The 23599-nt window shown below is 36.9% G+C and overlaps 1 protein-coding gene across 2 annotated transcripts in view; it reads left to right on the top strand.

The window, feature by feature from the left end:
• KIAA1841 (KIAA1841 ortholog) overlaps nt 1-20627 on the top strand; it is a 66510-nt gene extending 45883 nt beyond the window's left edge. The window contains exons 11-21 of one of the 2 annotated variants that reach the window (XM_027865537.1): nt 8873-9025; nt 10825-10970; nt 11486-11585; nt 12361-12393; nt 13222-13321; nt 14486-14577; nt 15125-15153; nt 15314-15387; nt 18320-18408; nt 18885-18976; nt 20250-20627. In XM_027865537.1, the coding sequence (XP_027721338.1) occupies nt 8873-9025; nt 10825-10970; nt 11486-11585; nt 12361-12393; nt 13222-13321; nt 14486-14577; nt 15125-15153; nt 15314-15387; nt 18320-18408; nt 18885-18976; nt 20250-20286 (945 nt within the window). In that variant the 3' untranslated portion in view covers nt 20287-20627. The remainder of the gene's footprint in view (nt 1-8872; nt 9026-10824; nt 10971-11485; nt 11586-12360; nt 12394-13221; nt 13322-14485; nt 14578-15124; nt 15154-15313; nt 15388-18319; nt 18409-18884; nt 18977-20249) is intronic. The other variant, XM_027865538.1, reaches the window with a different exon arrangement.
• Nucleotides 20628-23599: the final 2972 nt, after the last annotated feature.

The following is a 23599-nucleotide window of genomic DNA, read 5'->3' as shown; positions in this document are numbered from 1 at the left end:
TTTACCAAATAGTTTATTCTTATCCCAGAAGCTTAAATATTTACATTTATCAAATGCAAAGTTGCTATAGTCATCTCCTACTGTGTATTGTATGTCTACTCTATTCCACTGATCTACCTTTCTATTTCTTAGCCAGTACCAGACTGTTTATTATTTGTTGATTATTATTGTTTGATAAAAGGAAATACAAATATAGTCTTAAAAGGTCTCCTCCAACTAGATATCTTCTGTACATGTGCTAAGACGATGCAGTTTTTTCCTTATTTGTTTTTATGAGTTATTATGTTTTATGGAGGTAAGTCTCTCTGTCATACCCAAGCTGGAAATTCAGAAGCTATTCTTGGGCTGATGCACAGAAACTTTGACCTGCTCCATTCCTAACCCATACTGGTTCACTCCTCCAGGCAGCCAGCTCCCAAGGTCTAACCATATTGAGGGCAGAGTTAATGCTGATATTGAGTCAGCATTTACAGCTCATTTCATGAGCTCAAGAGATCTGCTAGCTTCATTCTCCTCAGTAGTAGGCAGTACGTCCAGTTGAAGATGTCTAATAGACAGTTGAAGATATGAGTCAGGAGGTTTGGAGAGAGGTTAGGGCTGGATAGGTAGATCTGAGGTCCATCAGCATAGAAATGATAATTGACAGTATGAAAGCTAATGAGGTCCCCAAATGAAATAATATAGAAGGAAAAGAGAAGAGGAACCAGGACAGAACCTTAGGGAACATTCACCTTTAATAATAGAATCCGGATAAAGATCCAGCAAAGAAGACAAGGAAAGAACAAGTAGAGAATATCAGTACAATACAAGTAAAGAATGATCAGATAAGTAAGAGGAGATCTAGGATGGAGAAGTGTCGTGGAAACCTGTAGAGAAGAGGTTCTGGAGCAGAAGAGTATGTTTGACAGTTTCATAGGCTGTAGACAGGTCAAGAAGGATGAGGATTGAAAAAAGGCCTTAGAGGCAGAACATTAGCAGTGTGATAGGAAGAGAAACAGCATAGGTGAGCCCTCCTCCACAAAATTGCTCCAAACAGATCTCTAAAATGCACCAGACCAAATCCTGATGAGGAAATCCAGAAAAAGTCACAGCAAGTCATTTGTCCAGTCTAGCTTAGCGTAAGGAAATATAAAGGAGAGGTCTGCTGATGCTGAGGACAGGTCCAGGAGCACGTATTGCCTGAGCATTACCGTGCCTTAAAGCAAGAAGAGGTCCTGGACCTATTCCAGGGCACTGCAACCGGGACAGGTACAAGCTGATAGCTTTGTCCTCACCCACTACCCAATTATGGGTCACAGTTGAGAAGGGGACCTGTGCATGGAGGTTACATTTTCATTCTGGGTAGGGAAAACCTGGGCCTCCCAATGGAGAAAAGCAAATTCAGAAGCCAGCAGCAGCTGTGTGACTTAGACTCCAGGTATAGTCTCATTTGTAACATGTAGCCCAGCCTACAGAGGAATAACCAAGGCAAGAATCCCAGACTAAAAGGGAAGCCTAGTCACTCTGTTCTGTCACTCAGAGCTAGTAGAGCTTTCCGCAGTCCCTAGTGTTCCCAAGAAAGCAGTAATAGGACCAACCTAAGTATTCCCTCTAGAGGTGTGGCAGAGCCTAGCCCTAACATCAAGTTCGAAGTCAGGAGGTAAGCTGGAAGGATGGGCAACAAAAAAAGAATGCCACCATAAAGGGCTATTGCAGTGGCAGGGAAGATCAAGACATAAACCCCAAAGAAGAAAATTATTACCAAACATCTACAAGCAAAACTTCAGAGAAACACTTAGTTTGGGTAAAAATTTAACTAGAATTCCTAAAAGAAATGAATCAGGAATTTTAAAAAAGGAATTAAAAATGTTTTCATGAATGAAATGAGAGCACTTGAGGAAAAAATGAAAAAATAGAAGAATTCACCAATAATCTCCTGGAAAAAACAAAACAGAGTAAAAACTCCCAGGACTATCATAGTTAAAATTCAGAGTTTTCAAGTCAAAGAAAAAATACTGCAAGCAGACAGAAAGAAAGAATTTAGGTACCAAGGAGCCAAAGTCAGGATCAAACATGATTTAGTTAGCAGCCACCTCTGTAGAAGAGCAGAGAGCTTGGAATACAACATTCCAGATAATGAAGGATGTGGACATACACCCAAGAATAAATTACCCAGCAAAATCAATACAGCGATACCAGTAGAAGGGGAGAATGGACTTTTAATGAAATAGAGGACTTCCAAGCATTTCTGATGAAAAGACCAGAGCTGAAACTTTGAAAATCAAACGCAGGAGCAAAGAGAAATATAAAACGGTGACCTTGAGTGAACAATGATAAAAGACTAGACAGTGATGAACTACTTACATTCACATATTACATACACATTCACAGTCACTTACGTTCACATATAGCCCTCTGAACCCTGTCATCCCAGAAGGTGTCCACTTAGACAAGACTTGGGAGTGGTCCTTGTATGTCTTGATGATTTTTTGTTGTTGTTGTTGTTGTGAGACAATCAGGGTTAAGTGACTTGCCTAGGATCACACATGTCTGAGGCTGGATTTGAACTCAGGTCCTCCTGACTCCAGGGCCATCTCTGTCCACTGTGCCACCCAGCTACCCCATGTCTTGATGATCTTAAGAGAAGAGTAGAGGCTTACATTGGAGATGGCAGGAGGGAAAGGATGGTATGGGAAAATTATCTCTCATAATCAGGGAATTCAAGTAGACATCAATACTAACAAGGAGAGTGGGTGGGGAAAATGGTTGACATTTGTACCTTACTCTTATGTGAACTGATCAGAAGAAGAAAGAATGCACATACACACAGTTTGATGCAGAAATGCATTTCACTCAGTAAGAAAATAGGGTTAAGGAAGGAAAATTAGAGGGAGGATAGATTAAGAGAGGGATTAGTTTTAAGCGAAACAAATTAAGGATATACAAAAATATTTATAGCTGTGTGAGGCAACAAAGAATGAGAATCTAAAGGAGTGCTCATAATTGGGAGGTGACTGAAGAAGGTATGGTATATAAGTGTGATGCAGTGCTGTAGTGCTAACTCTTATCAGCATAATGACTAACCATGATTCCAGAGGATTTATGATGAAATATGCCACCTACCTCCTGATAGAGAGCTCTCGGAAGTCATAATGAAACAAAATTAGAAATTTGTTTTGATTGACTATATATACTCTTAATTGGTTTTGGTTTTCTTGTATTCTCAATTGGAGTTGGGGAAAGGTGGTTGGTCAAGGGAGGTTGAGAAGGTAGATTTTGGCTGATTAAACATATTTTTTACAATTAAAAAACAATCAGAATAGCACACGAGGCCATTAGACTGGACAGTTCATTTGACACATCATTGATAACTTTGGACTGAGTGGTTTCGATTACATGATGAAGTCAGAAGCCAGACTGTATAGAGGTAAAAAGATATTCAAAGGAAAGGAAATTCTCAAGTAGTTTAGCCTCAAATGGGAGAAAAGATACGAGACAATTATCTAGTAGGAATAGATGGATCAATAGGGTTATTTTTTGTTTTGTTTTGTTTTGTTTTTGAGGTTTTGGAAGATATGGGCTTGTTTGCAGGCAGTAGGAAAGCAGCTAGTAGATAAGGAGAAAATGGAGATAAATGGGGAAATGGGTGGAATGAGAGAGGGGGCAGTCTGCTGGAGAAGATGGTTGGAATGGGATTACTTGTACATGTAGAAAGGTTTGCCTTGGTAAGGATAAGGGCCATCTCTTTATGTGAAACAAGGATGAAGGAGAGTAATAGAAAGTAGTATGTATGTTTTGTTGTTTGTTTGTTTTTTTTAACTACAGCACCTCCAACATTCTTTATTTCCATCTTTTATCAATTTGCTGTATATGAGATAAAGCTTCCATGCTGTTTTAATTTGAATTCTCTTTTTAGTGACTTGGAAAAGCTTTTCATATGGTTGTTGATCATTTGCATTTTTCTTTTGAGAACTGTTCATATCCTTTCACCATCTAACTACTGGAGAATGTTTCCTGGTCTAATGTATTTGTCTTGATTTCCAGTATATCTTGGATATTGACTTGAGTCAAAAATTTCATGCAAAGGTTTGATTTTTTTTTCTTGTCAACACTTTCTCTTATTGTAGTTGCATTAATTCTGTAGCCTTTTACAAACGGGTTTGTATTTTAACTGCTGGGTCTCTTTGGTTGGCAAAGTGGGCAAGTGTTTGTAGCTTAAGGCATTTTCTGGGCTCTTTTGGCTATCTTATTGTGGCAACTGCTTTATCAAGGTCATTATTTTCCCTTTTTAAAATGTTCCACTTTTAAACATCAGCTACTTGTTTTAACTGGTCAGGTTGACAGTTTTGTAATTGCTAACGTTCTTATCTTTAACGTTTGTTATAATTTGATGTTGGTTTTGACCTTTGCTCTAACTTGCTGATAGTTTTAACTAATCACCAAAGCTTAATCTGATGTGATTCCTACATCTCTAGGCATTTTTCCCCCACTTGTTATATATAATATTTATACAAGCACTTTTAAAAGTCATCTAATCCAACCTCCTCTAATGAGGAAACCAAGACCCAGAGAGTTTCATTGGTTTGACCATACTAACCAAGGTAGTAAGTAATAGAACTGGGTTTCAACTAAGGTTCATGACTTCAAACTTAGGGCTTTTAAAAAATTGTACTATGCTGCCTCTGTCTTATTAGTGGTCTTTTTGCTTAGATTTATCATAAGCACTGCAAGACAAAATGACCAAGTATTCCATGTGTGGTAGGAGTGGCACCTATTTTATGTAGGCTGGGCTGGTTTCCCTTTAAAGGGCTTGGAGAGGCCATTCTCATGCTCATCGTTGATTTAGATCCCTTGTCATTTAAGACATTAAAGGGCAAGACTATGGGGATTTTGTTTCAAAGGCTTCTATCCTGTTCTGAAGGAACGCTTTTCTGACCTCCTCATCCTGATTGCTGCAGTAACTGTAGAGGTGTTAAGGAGTGATCTTTTATTTGAGTTAGCATCCTTTTTAAATTTAGGAATTGCATCTTTATTTAAGTAAAGTTGCTTTAATTGCATTTTATGGTCCATGAGTTCCTCATTGTGACATGATCCTGAGATTGAATTGCTGGACTAGCCTGAGTTAGGCCTGGCCCAGAATACCATGATACGATCTAAGTCCCTTCCCACTCTCACAGTTGGCTCTTGGTTCAAAGAGGTAGATACAAGTAACATGGAGTTTAAGAATGCTTGAAATTAACTGTGCATGTCGGGAGAAATCACTGAAGGCCCTTACTGACAGTCTAGAGTCTGTGCCAGTCTGACCATCCATTGTTGCCATTGTTCATGGCAATCGAAGACTTCTCTATACACACCTGCCTGCTCCCCCCAGGAAGAAGAGAATTTAGTGTGAATTCTGGGCTCTGAGAAGTGACTGTAAATGGTTACTTCAGTCAAAGAAAGCTTAAAACAAAATACGGACCAAGTTTACACTAGCCAAAAACTAGTCCTTCCTGGCAGTCTCCCCTCATTCAGTGAGAGCCTCTGCAAGGGGGATCTTCAGCAATTAAGCCCTCATAAACTGAAGGAAGAGATAAGTGGAATAGATAGTCTAGCACAGAAACTAGAAAATTCTAGCATAGTCATGGATGCAATATTAAAAAAAAATGGAAGAAACAGCTAAAAAAAAAGAATCATGAAACATCAGAATTCAAAGAAATACTAGAGGGGCAGCTAGGTGGTGCGGTGGATAGAGCACTGACCCTGGAGTCAGGAGGACCTAAGTTCAAATCCGGCCTCAGACACTTGACACTTATTAGCTGTGTGACCCTGGGCAAGTCACTTAACCCCATTGCCTAGCCCCCCCCCCAAAAAAACAAAGAAATATTAGAGCTATTACATTTCAGTTATTAGAAATTTTCTCTTATTATTCCAATGCCTTTGAATGCCCCAGCCCATACACAGCTTGTCTTCTTTGTTCCTTCATTAACTCTTAGAGATAGACTTTTCTCCCCCTTTCAGGATAAAAGCACTTGAACACAAATTAGTCCATTAAACTTTTTTTTAATCTTTCTTTTCTTTATCTATGTTGTATTTACTTTCAAAGTCTCTGTCCCACTGTTTTTCTCAACAGGAATGCATGACAGTCATCAATTCTTTTAATTATTCATTTTTTCCTTTGCTGGGAATATATTCAGTTTTGTAGGTTATGATTCTTGGTTACTGGCCAATTTCCTTTGTCTTTTGATATATCATATTCTGATCTTTTCTTGTTCATAGTTCATGTGTAATCTCCTAGTCACTTAGAATTTTTTTTTCCTTTAACCTGGGAGATCTGGAGTTTGGCAACCACACTTTGAATGTGTTATTTTTGGCGTGTCCAGTTGTGCCTGTTGTCTATAGATCTTCACTCTGTCCTTTGGTCCCAAACTTCAGGGCAATTTTCGTTTATGATTTTTTTGAAATAGGCTGTCTGAGATTTTTGTTTTTACATTCACTTTGTCTCCAAACCTGATGATTCTTACATGATCTTTTCCCTGTTCTGTTTTCCAGGTCAGTTTTTGATAGCAGTTAATGTCAGATATTCTTCCAACTGTTGTATTTTCTTGATTTTTTTAATGGGGGGAGTGAAGAATCTCTCCAACTACTGTACTTTTGTCTGGGCTAAGCAATGAAAAAAATCATCTTAATGAGTAAAATTTATCTTCAGTTTCTCCTTAGCTACTAACTGGAATTGATTGACACAGTATATAAACCAAGAGTCATTATCCTGTAGGTAAATGGTCAAAGGATAGTGAACAGTTATCAGAAGAAATACAGATCAGATCAGTGAAATAGATATAAATCATTAATAATTGAAATGAAAATGAAAGTACATGAACTGTGGCCAGAAACAGAAATAGTATTGGGGGCTGTGAAGGACTGTCACACTAATCCTTTGTTGATATAGTTGTCAATTAATTCAGCTATTCTGGAAAACAGTTTGAAACTATATGCTCTCACTAAAGCACTCATATCCTTTGATCCAGGAATCCCAGTATAAGGCATATACTCCAATGAAGCCAGTGACAAAAGGACCTCATAAAAATCAGTTCAACATTAACAGACTATTTATAGCATCATTCTTTGTGGCAGGGGGAAAAAAGCCAGAAGGTGTTTATGTTGGAGAATGGCAGAACAGATTATGGTAAATGAATGTAATAGAATTATTTTGTTGCAAAAACCCAAACGAAGAATTTTAGGGAAATTTTAGAAGCCTCATAGGAACTGCTGCAGAGCAAAGTAAGCAGAACCAAGAACTCAAGATACATAACAAGGGGCAGCGAAGTGGCGCAGTGCATAGAGCACCGGCCATGAAATCAGGAGGACCTCAGTTCAAATCCAGCCTCAGGCCAAACACTTGACACTTACTAGCTGTGTGACCCTGGGCAAGTCACTTAACCCCAACTGCCTTAAAAAAAAACAAAAGATACATAACTACAGTAATATAAAGAAAAATAGCATTTTAAAATTTCAGAACTCAGATCATTGCAAGGAGTGCTAATAAAACAGACCTTTTAATAATGAGATGAAAGTTAACAGGTGAGGAGTGGGGTGTGTGCTATCGGATGTGGTCCATCTCTTTGTTCTTTGTGTAACTATTAAGAGAGAGTGCTCTTGGTGGGAGGGAGGAGGGTGGTGGTGTATGGGAAATGGCAGCAGTGCTTTAAAAAACACCTCTGTGAAGCTCCCAGAAGAACAGTGAGGTCCCTTATGTTCGTTTGCAATGTTTTTATCTTCTGGCTTTGTTTACCACAAGAACATGAAGATTAATATGCTCTAGGTCCTGTAATAGTATGTTGATTGACTGTTCATTAAAGAAACAGCATTTAATGTTTATAGACAGTCAGAAGGCTTCCGTTCTTAGCACCTTCTTGCCTTTTTTTTGCTTCTCCCGTCACTGTAGAAGTGGAAGGAGATGGGGGCAAAACTGGAAGATAGGGTTCCTCTTTTTTTGTTATTTCGTGGTTGTGCATTCGAAGAATGAGTCGCTTCGTGCCTCGCCTAGATTGGACTTGTACTCGAAGCCTTTCCGGCATGGTAGAACCTATAAGAGCATATTCTCTGCTGGCATGGCCTTCAAGGAGCTGGAGTCATCTCCGTGCTACAATGAAGCATTAGAGTAGGACTGAGTGGAGGAACGATTCAGGAGGGCGGACTGTTCTGTGTTCATGCCTTATTCGATGTCATTAATGCTTTAAAAGTGGAATTCTTTAAAGTTGTTAGCTTTTTCCATTTATAAGTGCATCTGAAAATCTTAGCATGATACTTCTAAACAATTTTGAGTATTTTCATCTAATTTTAGACTTATACCATAGTTTCCATTAACATTGGAATTATTTATCTACTCTTTTAAAAATAATATAACATATTAATACAGCAGAAAGGGCACTTGGTATGAACTCAGAGAACTTGAGTTTGAATCCTCTTTCTGCCGTTTTTACTAGTACAACCCTGGGGGAGGCAACTTATCTCTTTGGACCTTAGTTTCTTCATCCATTACATGAAGGGGTTGGACTAAATGACCTTTGACACTTGCTGCCTGTATGATATTGGGCAAGTCCCAGCTTCCCTAGGTCATTTCCCTCATCTGTAAAATGATTTTAACCAGACGGTCTCTGAGATTCCTTCCAGCTCTAGATAGATGATCCTGTGACCTCTCAGGGCCCCTTCCTACTCTAAATCTAGGATAATTCTGTGAACTTTAAGTGGTATTCTTGGATCAGTTTTCATTAGAAAACTTTTGACATGTTTGGCAAATTCAAGTTTTAAATTATTATATGTTGAAGATAATGTGAAAATCTTATTTTGAAAGAAGTAATTATATATGTATATACACATACATACCTATTAGTATGTCTTCTTTGTTATTTAGGCTTTTCTCTGCACTGAGTTTTCCCATTGTCAGTATCACTCGGAGCCAGTGATTTATCCCGGTATGTCGAATACATCAAGTTGTTCTGGCACTGGAATATATCCTTGCTGTAACCAGAAGGTTCTTCGGTTTGATCCTACCCAGATTGCGAAGGTAAATTTTCAATGTGGCTTTTGTTCCCTTAGAAAAATTTGAAAACTTACTAATTCTAAGTGAAAATTTTTGTCATAAAATTGAGGACCCTAGGCCAGATAAACTCGAGCTTTTGTTCAGATTCATCATGTTTGATTTTCATTGATAGAATTTACTGATTCATCAAAAATTTAATGAGGTTGTCAAAGTTACCTGCTTGACGAGGAAAATTTACATTAAAGGTTTTTTACATTGAGGATCTCTTTATGAGAACTTGCAAAATGATATTCCAATTTCAAATTCCTTGGACAATAACAAGAATAATAATAATAACTTGCAAGTCTAAAATCTTATGATTTACAAAAAGCACATATCTCATTTTATCCTCACCACAACCCTATGAAGAAGGTAGTTTTGAAAGGAAAATTCTTCATTTGGGCTTTCACCCTAATTAACAAGGCAAAATTCAGGACAATGAGAATTAAAAGGAGTTTTATTACAAGTGCATAAAGGTAGCAACACATTGATGGGCTGATCACTGACGATCAGCTATGACTTCAAAGTGGGGCCAGCTTCTACAGGTTATTTTTTATATTATTATTTTATAGGTTATTAAGACAATTCAGATGGGGCAGTACCAACAAAAGAGGTTGGGCTCTTGCATGGTAGTTCCTCCCCAAGATAGTAAGAACGTGACAGTTTGCACATAGGGGCGAAAAAGATCACAGGAAGGGGGTGACTTGGCTATGTGACAGACATCAGGGGACTAGATGACACTTCCCCCAACAGTGATTGACAAGTAGGCCTGGGAACAATGTGTCAGTCACTGTAACCTTCCATAGTAATATAAATATTATATTAACCCCTTTCTTTTTAACCAGGTCTGTGGTTTCTTTATGGAAGCTTCCCAAGAAGGAACTTCCTCTGCCAATGCAGACCTTCCAAGGTACCTTCTCTGCCACTGAGAGAGCTGCTCCGAGGACTGAGAAGCTAACTTAGTTATCCTGGGTCACGCATCCAGTATGTCAGAGCTGAGACTTGAACCCTAGGCTAGTTTTTCATCCACTATGCCATCCCATTTTACCAATGAGAAAATAGAGAGGTTAAGTGATTTACCCAAAGTCATAGTAAGTGGCAGAATCGGAATTCAAACCTAAATCCTCCAGTTTCATATTCCATGGTCCTAGCAATACATGGCATACTTCCTATTTATTTATGTAGAATATCTTCAAGGAAGGACTGTCTGGGGATAAAGGAATAACCTGTTGGACTGCTTGATTTCCTAATTCTCTCATTCCTTATATGGGGAAAACAGCTTCTTTTGATCAGACTACTTTAAAATTTTAAACAAATTAGCACTGTTTTGTCAAGCCCAAAGATGTTGCATCAATTCATGACTGCTGCATTATGTATTTTCCTGAGATTTATGATGATGATCAATTACTTTGTGTTTAGTTTTTTTCCATTTTAACTTTGTATATCTTTTGTGTAGACATGTGATTTGTAGAAAAATAATGTTCTTCATTGTATAATGAAAGTCATTATTTTTTGGTTGACTCTTTGGTTCTTCTGTTCGTCTCATTTTGGTACTTTACTTCTTGTATTATTAAGCTTTATGGCAAGTCTAATTATCAGCTTTATGGACAGTGTTGGGAGTGAAGTGATTTCTTGAGACAAATGTATAATCTAAATACATCGATTCAAATAGGAAATGTACCCTCTGCAAAGAAGTAGCTTATCATGGGATGGAATCAAACAGTAATCCATAGAGCAAACATTTCTGTAACAAACAATCTAATCTGATGTCTCTTATGTAACAGGGTTGTAAAGTGAGGGACCATGTGATTGGTTTATGTGATCAAGGTGAAGGTGGGGATTTGCTAACCTGTTCATCTTCTAAAATACTGGACGATCTCCTCATTCACAGAGATGTTATTGTTGTACCTTTTCCTAAAGACATAATTAGGTAAGAAAAGACCCCACCAAGGTGAAATTCTCTAATCTTTGAATTGTCTTTTGTTTGTGTTGGTTTTTTTAATTGTTTAAGCCCTTTATTTAAATGCTCAAGTTAAAAACACTAGGAAAGAAGTTTAATTAGTGTCAGCATTCTAGAAATTATATCTTACTGAAATTACAACTGGATTAGAGAGTTTAATATATCATTGCTGCTGCTAAAAATTATAAGGTGCTTCAGAAATAGTAATAACCCCAATAACCCACTTTCCTCTCTGGCAGACGTAGGGGGAAGAGGATTTAAATGTCCTTTAGAATGGGCAACCCTATTATGCAAATCACTAATATTAGAAAATACAACTTTGAGATGATAGACCTCATACTCAAGAAACAGTGTATTTCTCCTATATTGTTAGGCATGAATATAAAACATCAGTAAACTTAAAGAATTATTCAACTTAAATTTGATGAAATGTAAAGTTATCGGGGTTTTTCTGTTATGCCAAGAATATTCTATCTTCTTTAAAGTGATTATGGAATCGGCTTATTTGATGACAAGGGCCTAGACTGTGATGGTCTGCTAGAGCCAAATACACCTTGGGGTCCCAGAACTGGAGAGATCAATGCTGTGAGTGAATCCTTTTTTCATACTTTGTTCAGATTTTTATCATGTAATCTATAGCAAGTCGTTTGACCTTCATTTTACTCTAAAATTTTTTTATAAGTTTTCTTCCAAGTTTGAGAATTTTAGAACTTGAAAAATGTAATTCTATCCTTTGGTTTTCTGTTGGTAAGTTAGAAACAAACAAATGTTCTTTTCACTTATAAGAAGTGAATTGTTGTATGTTGGATTCTTTTAACCTTTTGTACATGGGTACTTTTAATTTTTACAAACTAAAAACTAAGCTAGTGAAGCCATCCTGATCTATACCAGTAAAACTGCAAGTCCCATGAAGATCTTCACTAGCTTCCATCCCCTTATAATTTTACCATATCCTTATGACTTCTGCCTTTTTCTAGTTATGCCTATCATTAGCTTTTTTCCCCACTTTGAATTGTCTGCTTCATATGGGCTCCCATAGCTCATACTCCTGAACTCATATTCAAACCTCAAATATATACAAATAATCAGGGGACCTTTAGCATACTATAATTCTAAGCTTAAACTATAAAGATTTTCTTATTCATATATTTATTTCAACAAATAATTTGGTAACATGCATGATTTTAAAATCTGATCCTTTAATTTATAAAAAAATTGTTGGAGAGTTCTTGGGTAAACTGGGTTTGTAAGTTTAAATCATTTTCTGTAATTCTGCAGTAGGAGACACAGAATTTAAATTGTACTATAATCAGTTTAGAAATATAGCTATTAATTTGGTATTTTTCTGCTTTCCTTACAGTTCTTATCCTTGAAAAATTGGACTCTGCAACTGGTAAATGACTATGTTTATGTTTCCTGAGTTCCTTAGAAAAAGAAAAAAAAGAATTTAACTGAATCTTAGCCAATTTTTATTTCAGAAATTTTAGTGAATTGGTCTTTCAGCTAAATTTGTAGCTGTTAGAGTGAGAAATTTGTGTTTATTGTACTTGGCAATATTTTCTTAGAGTGGCAATATCCACCATGCTGTTTGACATGTCTGATTTAATGGTGCCATCATCTTTTCTAAGCCTTTCATCATTACTGTATTAACTTTTTTTTAAGTTGAATGAAATTTTAAAGTATCTTCTATCTTTTAAATTTAAAACAACATTTAAACTCATGATAGTTTACACACCAAAATAATATATAGGTTTAGAAGAGCTGGAGAAGACTCTAACTAAATGGAATGTATAAAAAACAAAGTGGTAGCATGTGACCAATTGCAGTAGTGCAGGAAATATGAGACTTTTAATGCCAGGAATCATTATTTTGGTCTTTACATAAGAGAGTTAGGCTTTCAGTTTGGAATCAGAGCCCCCTCAAATCAAGAGACAGTTATTTAATATCTGTTTTTTCTTAAGGTTGTAGCAGTTACTTTGGGGGAAAACAAATGTACAATATGATTACTATGCCCTAAATATGGAAGCTCCTGGTCCAGCGATTGCTGAAGACCATGATATTTCTTTCTTTATTCTCATTTGACCTGTTCTTCCAAAACAAACGTTACATTGTAATTACATTGTATTTTCTGCTTTGAGAGCAATGCGCTAGAAACAAGATCATCTCTTTATGATTAAAAAGCAGAGAATTTATTTCACAAGTGTTTTTTTTTTTAATTCAGAAACAACAGTCATTATTTTCAGAAGAGGATGAATATACCACTGGGTCTGAAGTTACTGAAGATGAGGTTGGGGATGAGGAAGAAGTAACTAAAAAGCAAGGTATAACCTATATTAAAAACAAGCATCAGTGTTCATAGCTGCATTTCAAATTTACTTTGACACACTTTTATTAAACATTATATCCAAAGCACTAACTAAGATTTTCCTTGCCTGGTGAAGCTTACTTTTGGGGGAGGGGTTTAAGAGTGCAAGTGGATTGTGTGACACATACACAAATAACCTTCCTTCACTTTTTTCGAGGATCTCTGATGTCATCTTGGTGTGGGTACCCCCTTCAGAATGAGGTCACATATGTTTGTCTTCTTTCCCTCTACATCTTGTAAGTCAGACCCCCTCAGAGATATTTGATACATAGATATTTTTTCCCCAACTTGACAGCTTTCCTTCTTATCCCAGTTGTACCAGTTTTGTTCATGAAAAAGCTTTGCATTTTCATGTAATCAAAATTATCTTTTCATCTTTCATGATTGTTTCTGGCCCTTGTTTGGTTAAGAAATTCCTCGCCAGCCATGGCGATAAAAGGTCTCTGATCTAGTTCACTTCTAATTTTTTTAATGCTGTGACCTTTAATATTCTGCTTATGTATATCCCTTTGGAGCTTATTATGGAATAGGATGATAGATAATGGTCTCAACCTAATTCCTCCCAGTCTGCTTTCTAGTTTCATAGAGCAGGAAGTTCTTACCCAGGTAACCGTGTTTTGTGGCTTACTAAACCCCGGGTTATTGAGTTAAATTGTTTCTTATTGTCTCTTGTCTGCTTTGTTTCTCTGATGTACTTTTTTGTTTTTAACCAGTACCATTTGGTTTTAGTTATCGTTTCTTTGGAATATTATGTATTGTCTGGAAGTGCTGTTCCTTCTTCATTCTTACTTTTTTCATTATTTCCTGTGAGCTTCTAGACCTTTTGTTCTTTCAAATAAATTCTGTTACTATTTTGTCCAGCTCTCTAAAATACTCCCTTGGTAGTTTGATATAGCACCAAGCTTATAAGTAGTTAGGGAGTATCACTTTTTTATTATATTAAGCCCAGCTTTTAGCATCATTCTTCTCCTGGCAGTGCTTCATGGTTGCAAATTCTGTGGCACCATGGTTACTGAAAAATCTCACTTTCCAGTGTCGTAAAACCAAAAGACACAGGATAACCAGAAATCAACAATAGAATATTAACAAGTTTATGACTTAATAACATTTTTATTTATAGGGAAAAAAGAGAAGCCAAAGAAGTTCACCAAACAGCCAAAAAAACAGATGTCTTCACCATGTGTTCAAAAGAAAGAAAAATCATCAGATAAGGTAATTTTAAGTTTTAAGAGTAATTTAGTTGTTACCTAGGTCACTTGAACATTTAGATCATTTGAGTAAAGGGCACGAGGACAGTCAGGTCAGTCAAACATGAGGTATTCATTAGACACCTACTGTAAACATAAGCACTGTGGTCAGGCCCCGAGGATACATGTGGCCGTATATAAGCTGTCTATGAAACAGGAAAGAAGTCATTGGAGGGAGCAGGCACGAGCAGTGGGGAATCAGGAAATGCTTCAGGTGTTTCAAGGGAGGGCAGGAATAGCCTCATTAAAATGGGCTAGAGCAAGTCTGTAAACACCCCGTGATAGCAGGAACTCCACAGATCTGTGTAGTTTATCATGAAACATAATCATCCTCCACACAGGGTAAGTGTTATAGGTGTGAAAATGTTGGTATGGATAAGACTAAGTTTATGTATCAGAAATAATTTTTTTAATACTAATTTGTGGCTAAATCAGCAAATGTGTTACAGTTGGGTCTAAGTGTCATCATTGGGTTGTCTTTGTTTTGTTTTGTTTTGTTTTTTTTTTTTTAGTCAACTTCCAGAGATGCCTCTCCATTCATGTAAGTACAGCCTTTGCATCCTTTCTTATATGTGCTTGTATTTTTTATAATATAGATACATATATAAGTATACATATACACAGATATACATACGCACACACAGACACACATTCAAATAAAAAAGGCATGCAACCTGATTTTTTTCTCTTTTTTTCGATAGTGTGAGTATACAGAGGAACAAATGGGATGCCTCCAGGTCATTGAGGTTCAATCAGGATGCTCAGAGAGAAGAGGGTAAGACATACTAATGTGGTTAACACATTTGTATATACATAAGAGAGGTGGGTATTTTTTTTTAATGTTCACAATCAGCAGTTTCTTAGAAACTTAGCGATGGAAGCTCTTATCAGTGATCTAGACAGGCACCTCATTTTGCAGATGAGGAGACTGATTTCTAGGGCATTTGAAGTGACTTCTCTAAGATCACGCTGCTGCTGAGGGACGGCGACAGCAACAGTGACGCTAGGTCCGATGCAGATCTCTTAGTCTAAAGATTGCCAAGAACAACATGGTAATAACTGAGCTTCCATAGGAGTATACCCCTTTTGTTCCTACCAACCTGACAAAGAATAACAAACCTACTCTGTAAGTCCTTCGCAGGCTCCTACATACAGTACTATAATATATGTCCTTTTTTGGCATCTGCTTTTATAATAGTAAGGAACGTATGTGTGTATAATTCTTTTCAAACTGGATAATTTTTGTTTGCATTATACTAGTGATAAAGGGACTAAACTATGTAAGAAAGTATTCTTGCAGGCTGGGTTTTTTGTGGTCCTTGACCTGTGGCCACCTTACATCATTAATATGTGATTCAGTAGCCCTTTCACTGAAAGAAAATACCACTTAGACATAAAATTGTTATAATTCATCTGAACTGTACTTCTGTGTTGACTGCACATTTATGTATATAGTGCCAAATTTGATTATAGTCTTATTGACTAAAAGGAGACATAATTATTCCAGACATTCTTGGCTGTATTGAATTATAAACCCATAAGGACTGAAGAGACTGATCCAAATTATCAGAGTGAGGAAATCAAATAGATCCTGCTGGGTACTTATGCATCTCACCAAAAAAAACATCAAAAAGAAACACTAAAGAGAAGAAAAATTACTTTTGAAAGCACACAAGAAAATAAAAACCAAAGTAAAGCAAAGAGAACCAGTACAGCTTTTTTAACTACTATAAGAACAAGTTAGTTAAAACATTAGAAACAGCAGACATGGAAAAATAAGCTGTCAGAAATATACCAAGAGATGTTATCATGTTGCTAAACTACACATTCAACCAGCTCTTTTCCATCTTAATTCTGGGCCCAGCTCATTATCCTATCCCTTGGATAGGATTTATTTTTCCTTATTTTTCCACTGTGGAGACCAGATTGTAGGTAGACCAGAATAAATATCAGGAGCAGCAGTGGACTAGAAAACCAAGGAAAGGAAAGGACACTAGCATTACTATATAACAAAGTGTGCTCTACAGAAACAGTCTTTTCGTATTTAATATTTTTAAACTGTCTGATATAGAAAGAATAGAGAACCCAGAAGTAGAGCCCAGTGAATAAAAATATTTATGCCCAGTGCTAAGTGCAGTGCCTGGCCATATTAAATGCTTAATAATTGCTTTGTCTATCTATCTAAACCCATTCTCAAAACACAGTGAGAAACAGACTCATTTGTTAAAACTGCATAGCTGTATGGCAAAAGAAAAACAATAGATTTTGAGACATACCTAATACCGTAGACTGTAATAATCTCTGACTAGTCCTGTAAGCTAAATATTATTTTTCCCAAATCATTAAAAATCTAGAAGAAAAAGTTGTATATATGTTTCCACTTTGGAGAAGTTGGGTAAAGTAAACATATCAGATAAAGATCTGGTTACAGAATCTATAAGGAAATTTATACATATCCAACTAATATAAGCTCCCCAGTGTGGCAGTGGTCAAAAGACAAAAAATTTACAAAAGAGGAAATGGAAATTCAAATTTTCCCAACTGTATAAAAAGATGCTCATAGGTCCAGGGTGATAAGAGAAGTACAAGTCAAGAAATTTAAAATAGTACCTTGTACCTCCTAGAAGGGCCAAATATATATTAAAAAAAAAAAAAAAGATCAAATTCAGTACTCAGCAGACTATCAGGGAACAGACATTCTTCTTAATATGTTTTTGGTGAAACTTCAGACTAGCATACAGTCTTTGAAAAGACTCATGCAACAAGTCAAAAATGATACTAACAAGGTTCAATAGAAAGGACGCTGGAGTTGGAGTCAGAGAAACTTTGTTTGAGTCCTGACTCCTTCTACTTAATACCTGTGTGACCCTGGGCAAATCATTAGCCTAATTCTCAGTTTCCTCCTCTGTATAACAAGAGTATTAGACTAGTTCTTTTCTAGCTCTGTGTAATGTATAACTGTTCTTTCATAATAATGCCTGAAACACTTCTTCACTTGTGTTCCCCTAAAAAAGCTACCCCAGATTCCAAACTCTGTGGGTCAGCAGCAGGGCCCCCTACCATTTGTTTACTTTTGCCAACCAGATGATACATTTGTTTGAGATAGGTGGGGACAGGACAGGCAATGGACCTGTGATTTCATTGCCATGGGGCACTCCCCACGAGGAAACACCTTCTACCAATGCAGGTTGGCACCTTCTCTGGAACTTACAGAGTTGCCCAGATCAATCACTGAGATTGTAAGTGACTTGCTCAGTATCACATAGAAAGTATGTGTCAGAGGTGAGGTATCTTTGGGATATCTGAAGTTGTCCAACTTCAAAGAGATTATCTATATATTTTTAGTGTCAGGCCAGCCCAATACAAATCCTTTCATCTAGCTGTGGTCAGGAATGGGTCCTTTTGATTTTACCTAGACTAGACTTGTACTCCTGGAGTAGAACCCCAAGCCACACCCCCACACTCACCCTCATACCCCCCCCCCAAAAAACTGCTTTTATTAACTGTGTGTTTTCTTAGTTTGTGGCTACCTATTAAACACCAGAAAATCCATGAAGAAGTGATTTTGCAACTTGATATTTTGGTCCTACAAAAACATGTTTACTGAGGAATGTTTCCAAATGTACATTCATAAAGTCTTGATTTTTAGGGTCTTCAGGTAAAAGCTTCCGCACAAGTAAGCAAGTTTTATCGTTTATTATGTTCAGATCAGCGCCGGATGTCTGAAATAACAGGGCACCTAATAAAAATGCGACTAGGTGACGTGGATCGAGTCAAGTCGAAGGAAGGAAAGGAAGTGAGAATTATGCTTTAGTATCCTTTTCTGAGTTTGAGTATGCCTTCGTTCTGATTTTATTTGTTTTCACCTTGGAAAGTCAAAAGTGTTTCCTGTATAATTAGTTTTGTAGACAAGTATAAAAGCACACAGAGGTTATTAACCACTTGTGAGCCTTACATGCAAGGGTATATGTGTGTTTCTGTTCCTATTATAGGTTCTTAATTCCTATTTGACACTACTGGCCATGTACTATGTGACTTTCCTGGAAATTTAATATTAGTTATTGGTTTTGATTAATAGCATCCATGCGGATGATTAGTAGTTGTTGACAGTTTGTAATTTACATTAGCTATAGAAGTGTTAACATCTGTTATCTTCCAGATATTTAATTTAAAAATAAATTTTCAAAATTCAAAAATGGACCCACTAATAAGCAAAGCAATTATTAAAACCAACGTAGAATAGCTTCATAATTTAATTTATTTACTTTGCAGTTTGCGGGTGGTATTTATTCTAGGCTTGAAGCTCAAATCAAGGCCTCAATTCCAGTCACTGCACGACAGAGCAGCACAGAGAAAAACACAAGGTAAATCAGAACCTGAATTAGTGTTCAGGAGAACCCTTAATCTTGAAATTACATTTTAGTTTAAATTGCATGAATAAGATAGGAAGAAGTCCTTACCTTTTGTCCAGAGTATATTAAACTTCATATCAGAAAATTAAATGACTAAAGGGGTAATGCCTATATTTTTTTTTAAGACTTCAGCACTTTATGAAGCAGTTCCAGAACTGTATTTTTTGGATCTTTGACAAAGACTGACAAAATGTCAGAATGCTAACTTTTTAGCTACAGTAGGGTGTCACAAAAGTCTTAGTGCCGTTTTAAGCTATTGAGAGTTTAAAATCTCACTGAGACCTTTGGGACACAGAATGGTTTAATGCAGCTTTGTTTTGAGCTAACTACTGGTGTCAAGGCAGTGTGGGATCCCAGCTCTGCCATGTGCTGCCTGGGTGACATTCCTCATCTCTAAGATGAGGGGTTGGATTAAATGACCTTGAGAGTCTGTTACAACTCTAAATCCACGATGCTACTAAGGGGTGCTCTTGGTATGTACTGTTCCCTAAGCAAAGCCATGTTTTCATCAGACAAGCTTCCCATTGACACAGATCAGAAACAGTCAGCATCTTTGCAGAAAGTCTCATGAGGTGCCATGGCCTACAAGAAATTCAAAACCTAATGGTTAATGTTTGATGATAAGTCTCTTTGAATTTACCTGATATCAGAGAGTATGAGTTGAAAGTCTTCCTCTTAGAGTTCACCTGTGTAGCCCCCTCATTTTTTCTTTTTTTTTTGACTAGGCAGTGAGGTTAAGTGACTTGCTTAGGGTCACACAGCTAGCAAGTGTCAAGTGTCTGAGGCTAGATTTGAACTCAGATCTTCCTGACTCCAGGGCCGATACTGTGTCCACTGCACCACCTAGTTGTCCATACCCCCTCATTTTTTATAGATAAGGACATTGAAAAGCACAGAAAGATTAATTGAATTGCCCAACATCACAAAAGTAGTCAGTAATTTCTCCGGATGGGATTTGAATTAAGGTTCCCCGATTTCAGATCCAGCATTCTACACTGTTTCTAAGTTGATCCCCGGGCCTGACCCTTTCCATCTCTGACATAACCATTATTAAGAACCCAGAATGAGACACTGGAGTAGAACTTTAGTGGAGGAATGTATACTAGTAAAATTTAAATTTATTTAAGTCTGTACCTTTTAGCTAATAACAACTATCCAAATGATTTAGAATAAATTCAGACCTTGATTTTAATTTTCATTTGTTTATTTTTGTATTTTAACCTAGGTCTAAAAGTCGTTTTGGTCAAAACCGTCCTGTATAAGACACCTCAGGAAAGATCTCAAATAGCAGAAGGCAGTGCAGACATCTGAAATTGTTCGTTTTTTGAAGATATTTGGAAGGCTGCCATCTTAATCTTTTAAGTGACTTATCTATTGAATACTGCAAGCTACCTTAATCACATTACTAAGAAGAATGAATGCAGATCCAGTTAGATCTTGTAAAAAAAATGAAATTTGTAAATATGCAACTTCTTAAATTTAATCTGCTTTTTAATAAGTTATGCTATGTAGAAAATGTTTATTTATAAATTTGCACAATTTTAAATCTTCTGATATTTGAGAACCCTAATTTATTTCTTTGAAAGGAAAGAGGCCTAAATTCTAAGTTTTTTCTTGGTGGGTTTTTTTTTTTTAAAGACGTTAAAAAATGATTGAAATACAGCTGGTAGTGTTACCATGCATGTGCATTAACTAGTATTATATTATACATCTTGGGATACCATATTGGTCTTCGTATGTGCAGTGTAATTCCCAATGATGTTATGTAGGTTTGCATGAGTCTCTAGGGAGCAATAAAGACCCCAAGATTGCAGTGTTTAAAACTTGAAGGTAAGGTAACTTTTTTGTATTGTTGGGCAGGATTCATTTTTCCATAAATCCATAAAATTTCGCATAAAAATGAAAATGTTTACTATAAGCCCATTTTTTTTCTTCCTCTTTCTAGACAAATGTTTTTACATTTGCTGTATGGCCTGAAAGTACAGATAATTGCCTGGTTCCTTCTGTGTTACTAGTGTCATTCTGAATCTGATATAGTAGCTATTAGTTTTTGGCCACTAAATCATTTCCATTTGGTGAAGCACCCTGAGTATACAAGGGTCCCAAATTTAAAATATTTACTTTACAGCCATTAAAATAGTTCACATTTCACAGTGAGATTACTGATTGCTTTAGAGCTGTCTAGAGAGACAGATGTTTGTGTACATTTGGTAGGGACACAACTGTGTCCTCAAAAGAAATCACAATAAAATTATATCCTGCAGATCATGTTTTAATTTTTCTAGCCAAGCAGAAAGAGTGCTCAGGGAAAATTAGTTCCAAACCATAAGCACATAGTAAATGATGTGTTTGGAAATTACTTTTACTTAAATTTCTGGAAAAAAAAAACCTCCTTAAAATGCACTATCTGTATTTTTCAGCCTTTATTTCATTTTTAATTAAAGTTATTCAAAGTATTTAAATTAAAAAGCAGATTTAGATATCTGAGGGTGGCAGCTTTTAATTGACGTGTTAAGTGTTGCACTCAGTTTACACATAGCGAAATCACTATTCTAAACAAGTATTCAAGTATTCTTCCTAGTTTACTTAAAGGATTTTGCAGCTACATTTTATTTTCTCTCTGAAAATAAGTATGGCTTTGCCAAAGTCTTTGTTTCCTATTCAGAAATTTTGTTCTATTTTATGTTTTTAAAAATAGATCATAAGTTTTTCAAAGAGAGTGGTTTACTATGTAATATCTGTTCAGTATTAGTTTTGGTATAGTTTTACTATATTTTTACCTGACAAAGGGATCGATGTTTTTTCAGGTAAACTTTGTTTTAAGACCCACAATGATAATAGGAAAACGTTCTTTCTCAATTTACTGATGTGAAAAGAGTAAGCTGCTTCTCTCCTGGAAGGTACTGGACCACTGGATTGATTTTTTGTTCGTACTTGTGCCATTTTTACATGCCAGAGTATTTCAGAATTTGATTCTCTTCAAGATGTGCTTTTTATTTTTGTTAATGTCTGTCTGTACTACATAGCGTAAATACAATTAATGTTTTAATAAAACTGTATTAATAACATTTTCTTTGCCAAACATACCCTGCAATAACTTTGAGTTCCCACCTCTTCAACCAAAATAAATGTTAATGAAAAATTGCTTAATGAATTCAATAATTAAGTTGTTTAAATAGTCTGTTGTTCTGAGTCATGCATTCTTTCTCCCCCATAATATAGGTAAGCAGCAACATACTCTGTAATTTGATTTATACATGATTTTTATTATAAGGAGGTTTTTATATTTTAAATCAAGTCAGCATTTATTGAGCATGCCGTATGTCAGGCATTGTGCTCAGAGCTCACCAAGAAAAAAAAATACAAGCAAAAAAGAAAGATAATCCCTGCCAGCAAGGAGTTTACAGTCTTATAGGAGAAGACAGCATACAAAAGCTGAAAAGTGTGGAAGTGGGGGAGGAGGAAGGCTTTGTGAAGAAGTCCAGGCTTTCTCAAAATGGAGGTTCTGGGAGAAACTCAGAATTAGAAGAGGGGGCCATAGGAGCAGAGGGGTCTTCCCAGGTGAGAAGGCCATAAGGAGAAAAGCTTCTTGGAGGATAAGAAGGCTGCTAGGCCAGCGTGGAGCAGTCCAGAGAGGGACAGGAATGGGAATCAAAACCCCAAAAGGAGCGACTGGTAATAATGTGATGGGAACATTTATCCGTGATTTCATCAGTGTAGGGGTTCGCCTACCTTAGTAGACAGTCTCAGCTGCTTGCTAGAGCTAAAAAAGAATGTCACCTGGTTGTCAGTCTTCTGCTAATGAGCCTCTCAAAAAATAAAGAGTAAACAATTTAAACAGTAAACCTGCAGCCCATCCCCTGGCTTTAAATCAGAGTCTTTCCACGTTGGTGGGACCTGCAAGAGCTCATACTCCACTGCCACTGCCTTTTGAGAATCCAGCATGACCCCTGTGCCACAACGAGACATCAAAGTAGGATCTGAATGGAAAACAGCAATACTTCAAGGGGTAAATACTGCAGAAAATATTGGTCATCTAGGAAGCAATAATTCTGCACTTTTCAGCAAGATTACTCCATGGAGAGGCAGAGCCAAAGTGACAGAGTATGAGAAAGAAGTGTTACCAAGCCATACCCCACAATTGCACACAGATCTAGAACCTAGTTGGGGTTGGTAAATCCAAGGAAAAAAAAGTGCATGGAGACAGAAGGCTCTGGAGCACTGGTTTTGGAGTTTAGCCAGGAACAGCCTCACAAAATATTCCAGCACAGGGTCAAAAAGCAGACAAAAACTCTGCCCCAGGGCCAGACGAGGTCTCAGACCTATTTAGCAGAAACCCAACCTAGTGCCAGAAACAGGAATATGTGCCAGTTGTCAGTTTTGTCACACCACCCAGTCTCAGGTCAAAGATCCAAGGTGGACATGGAGGAAACCTGCACTTAGGGATGGCAGTACACATTAAGGCCCCTCGACTGTGTGCTGAGCAAGGAGCAAGTTAAGAAGCAGAAGACGTCTTTGTGGCTCTGACACCAGGAGCTGAGCAGAGTCTCAGTTCTGGCCACCAGCCCAGTCTGA

This window comes from Vombatus ursinus, unplaced genomic scaffold (genome assembly GCF_900497805.2).
Source record: "Vombatus ursinus unplaced genomic scaffold, bare-nosed wombat genome assembly UNPS02014778.1, whole genome shotgun sequence".
NCBI classification, from domain to species: domain Eukaryota; kingdom Metazoa; phylum Chordata; class Mammalia; order Diprotodontia; family Vombatidae; genus Vombatus; species Vombatus ursinus.
Note: the sequence above shows the minus strand (reverse complement) of the source record. Positions and strands in the feature narration are given on the sequence as shown.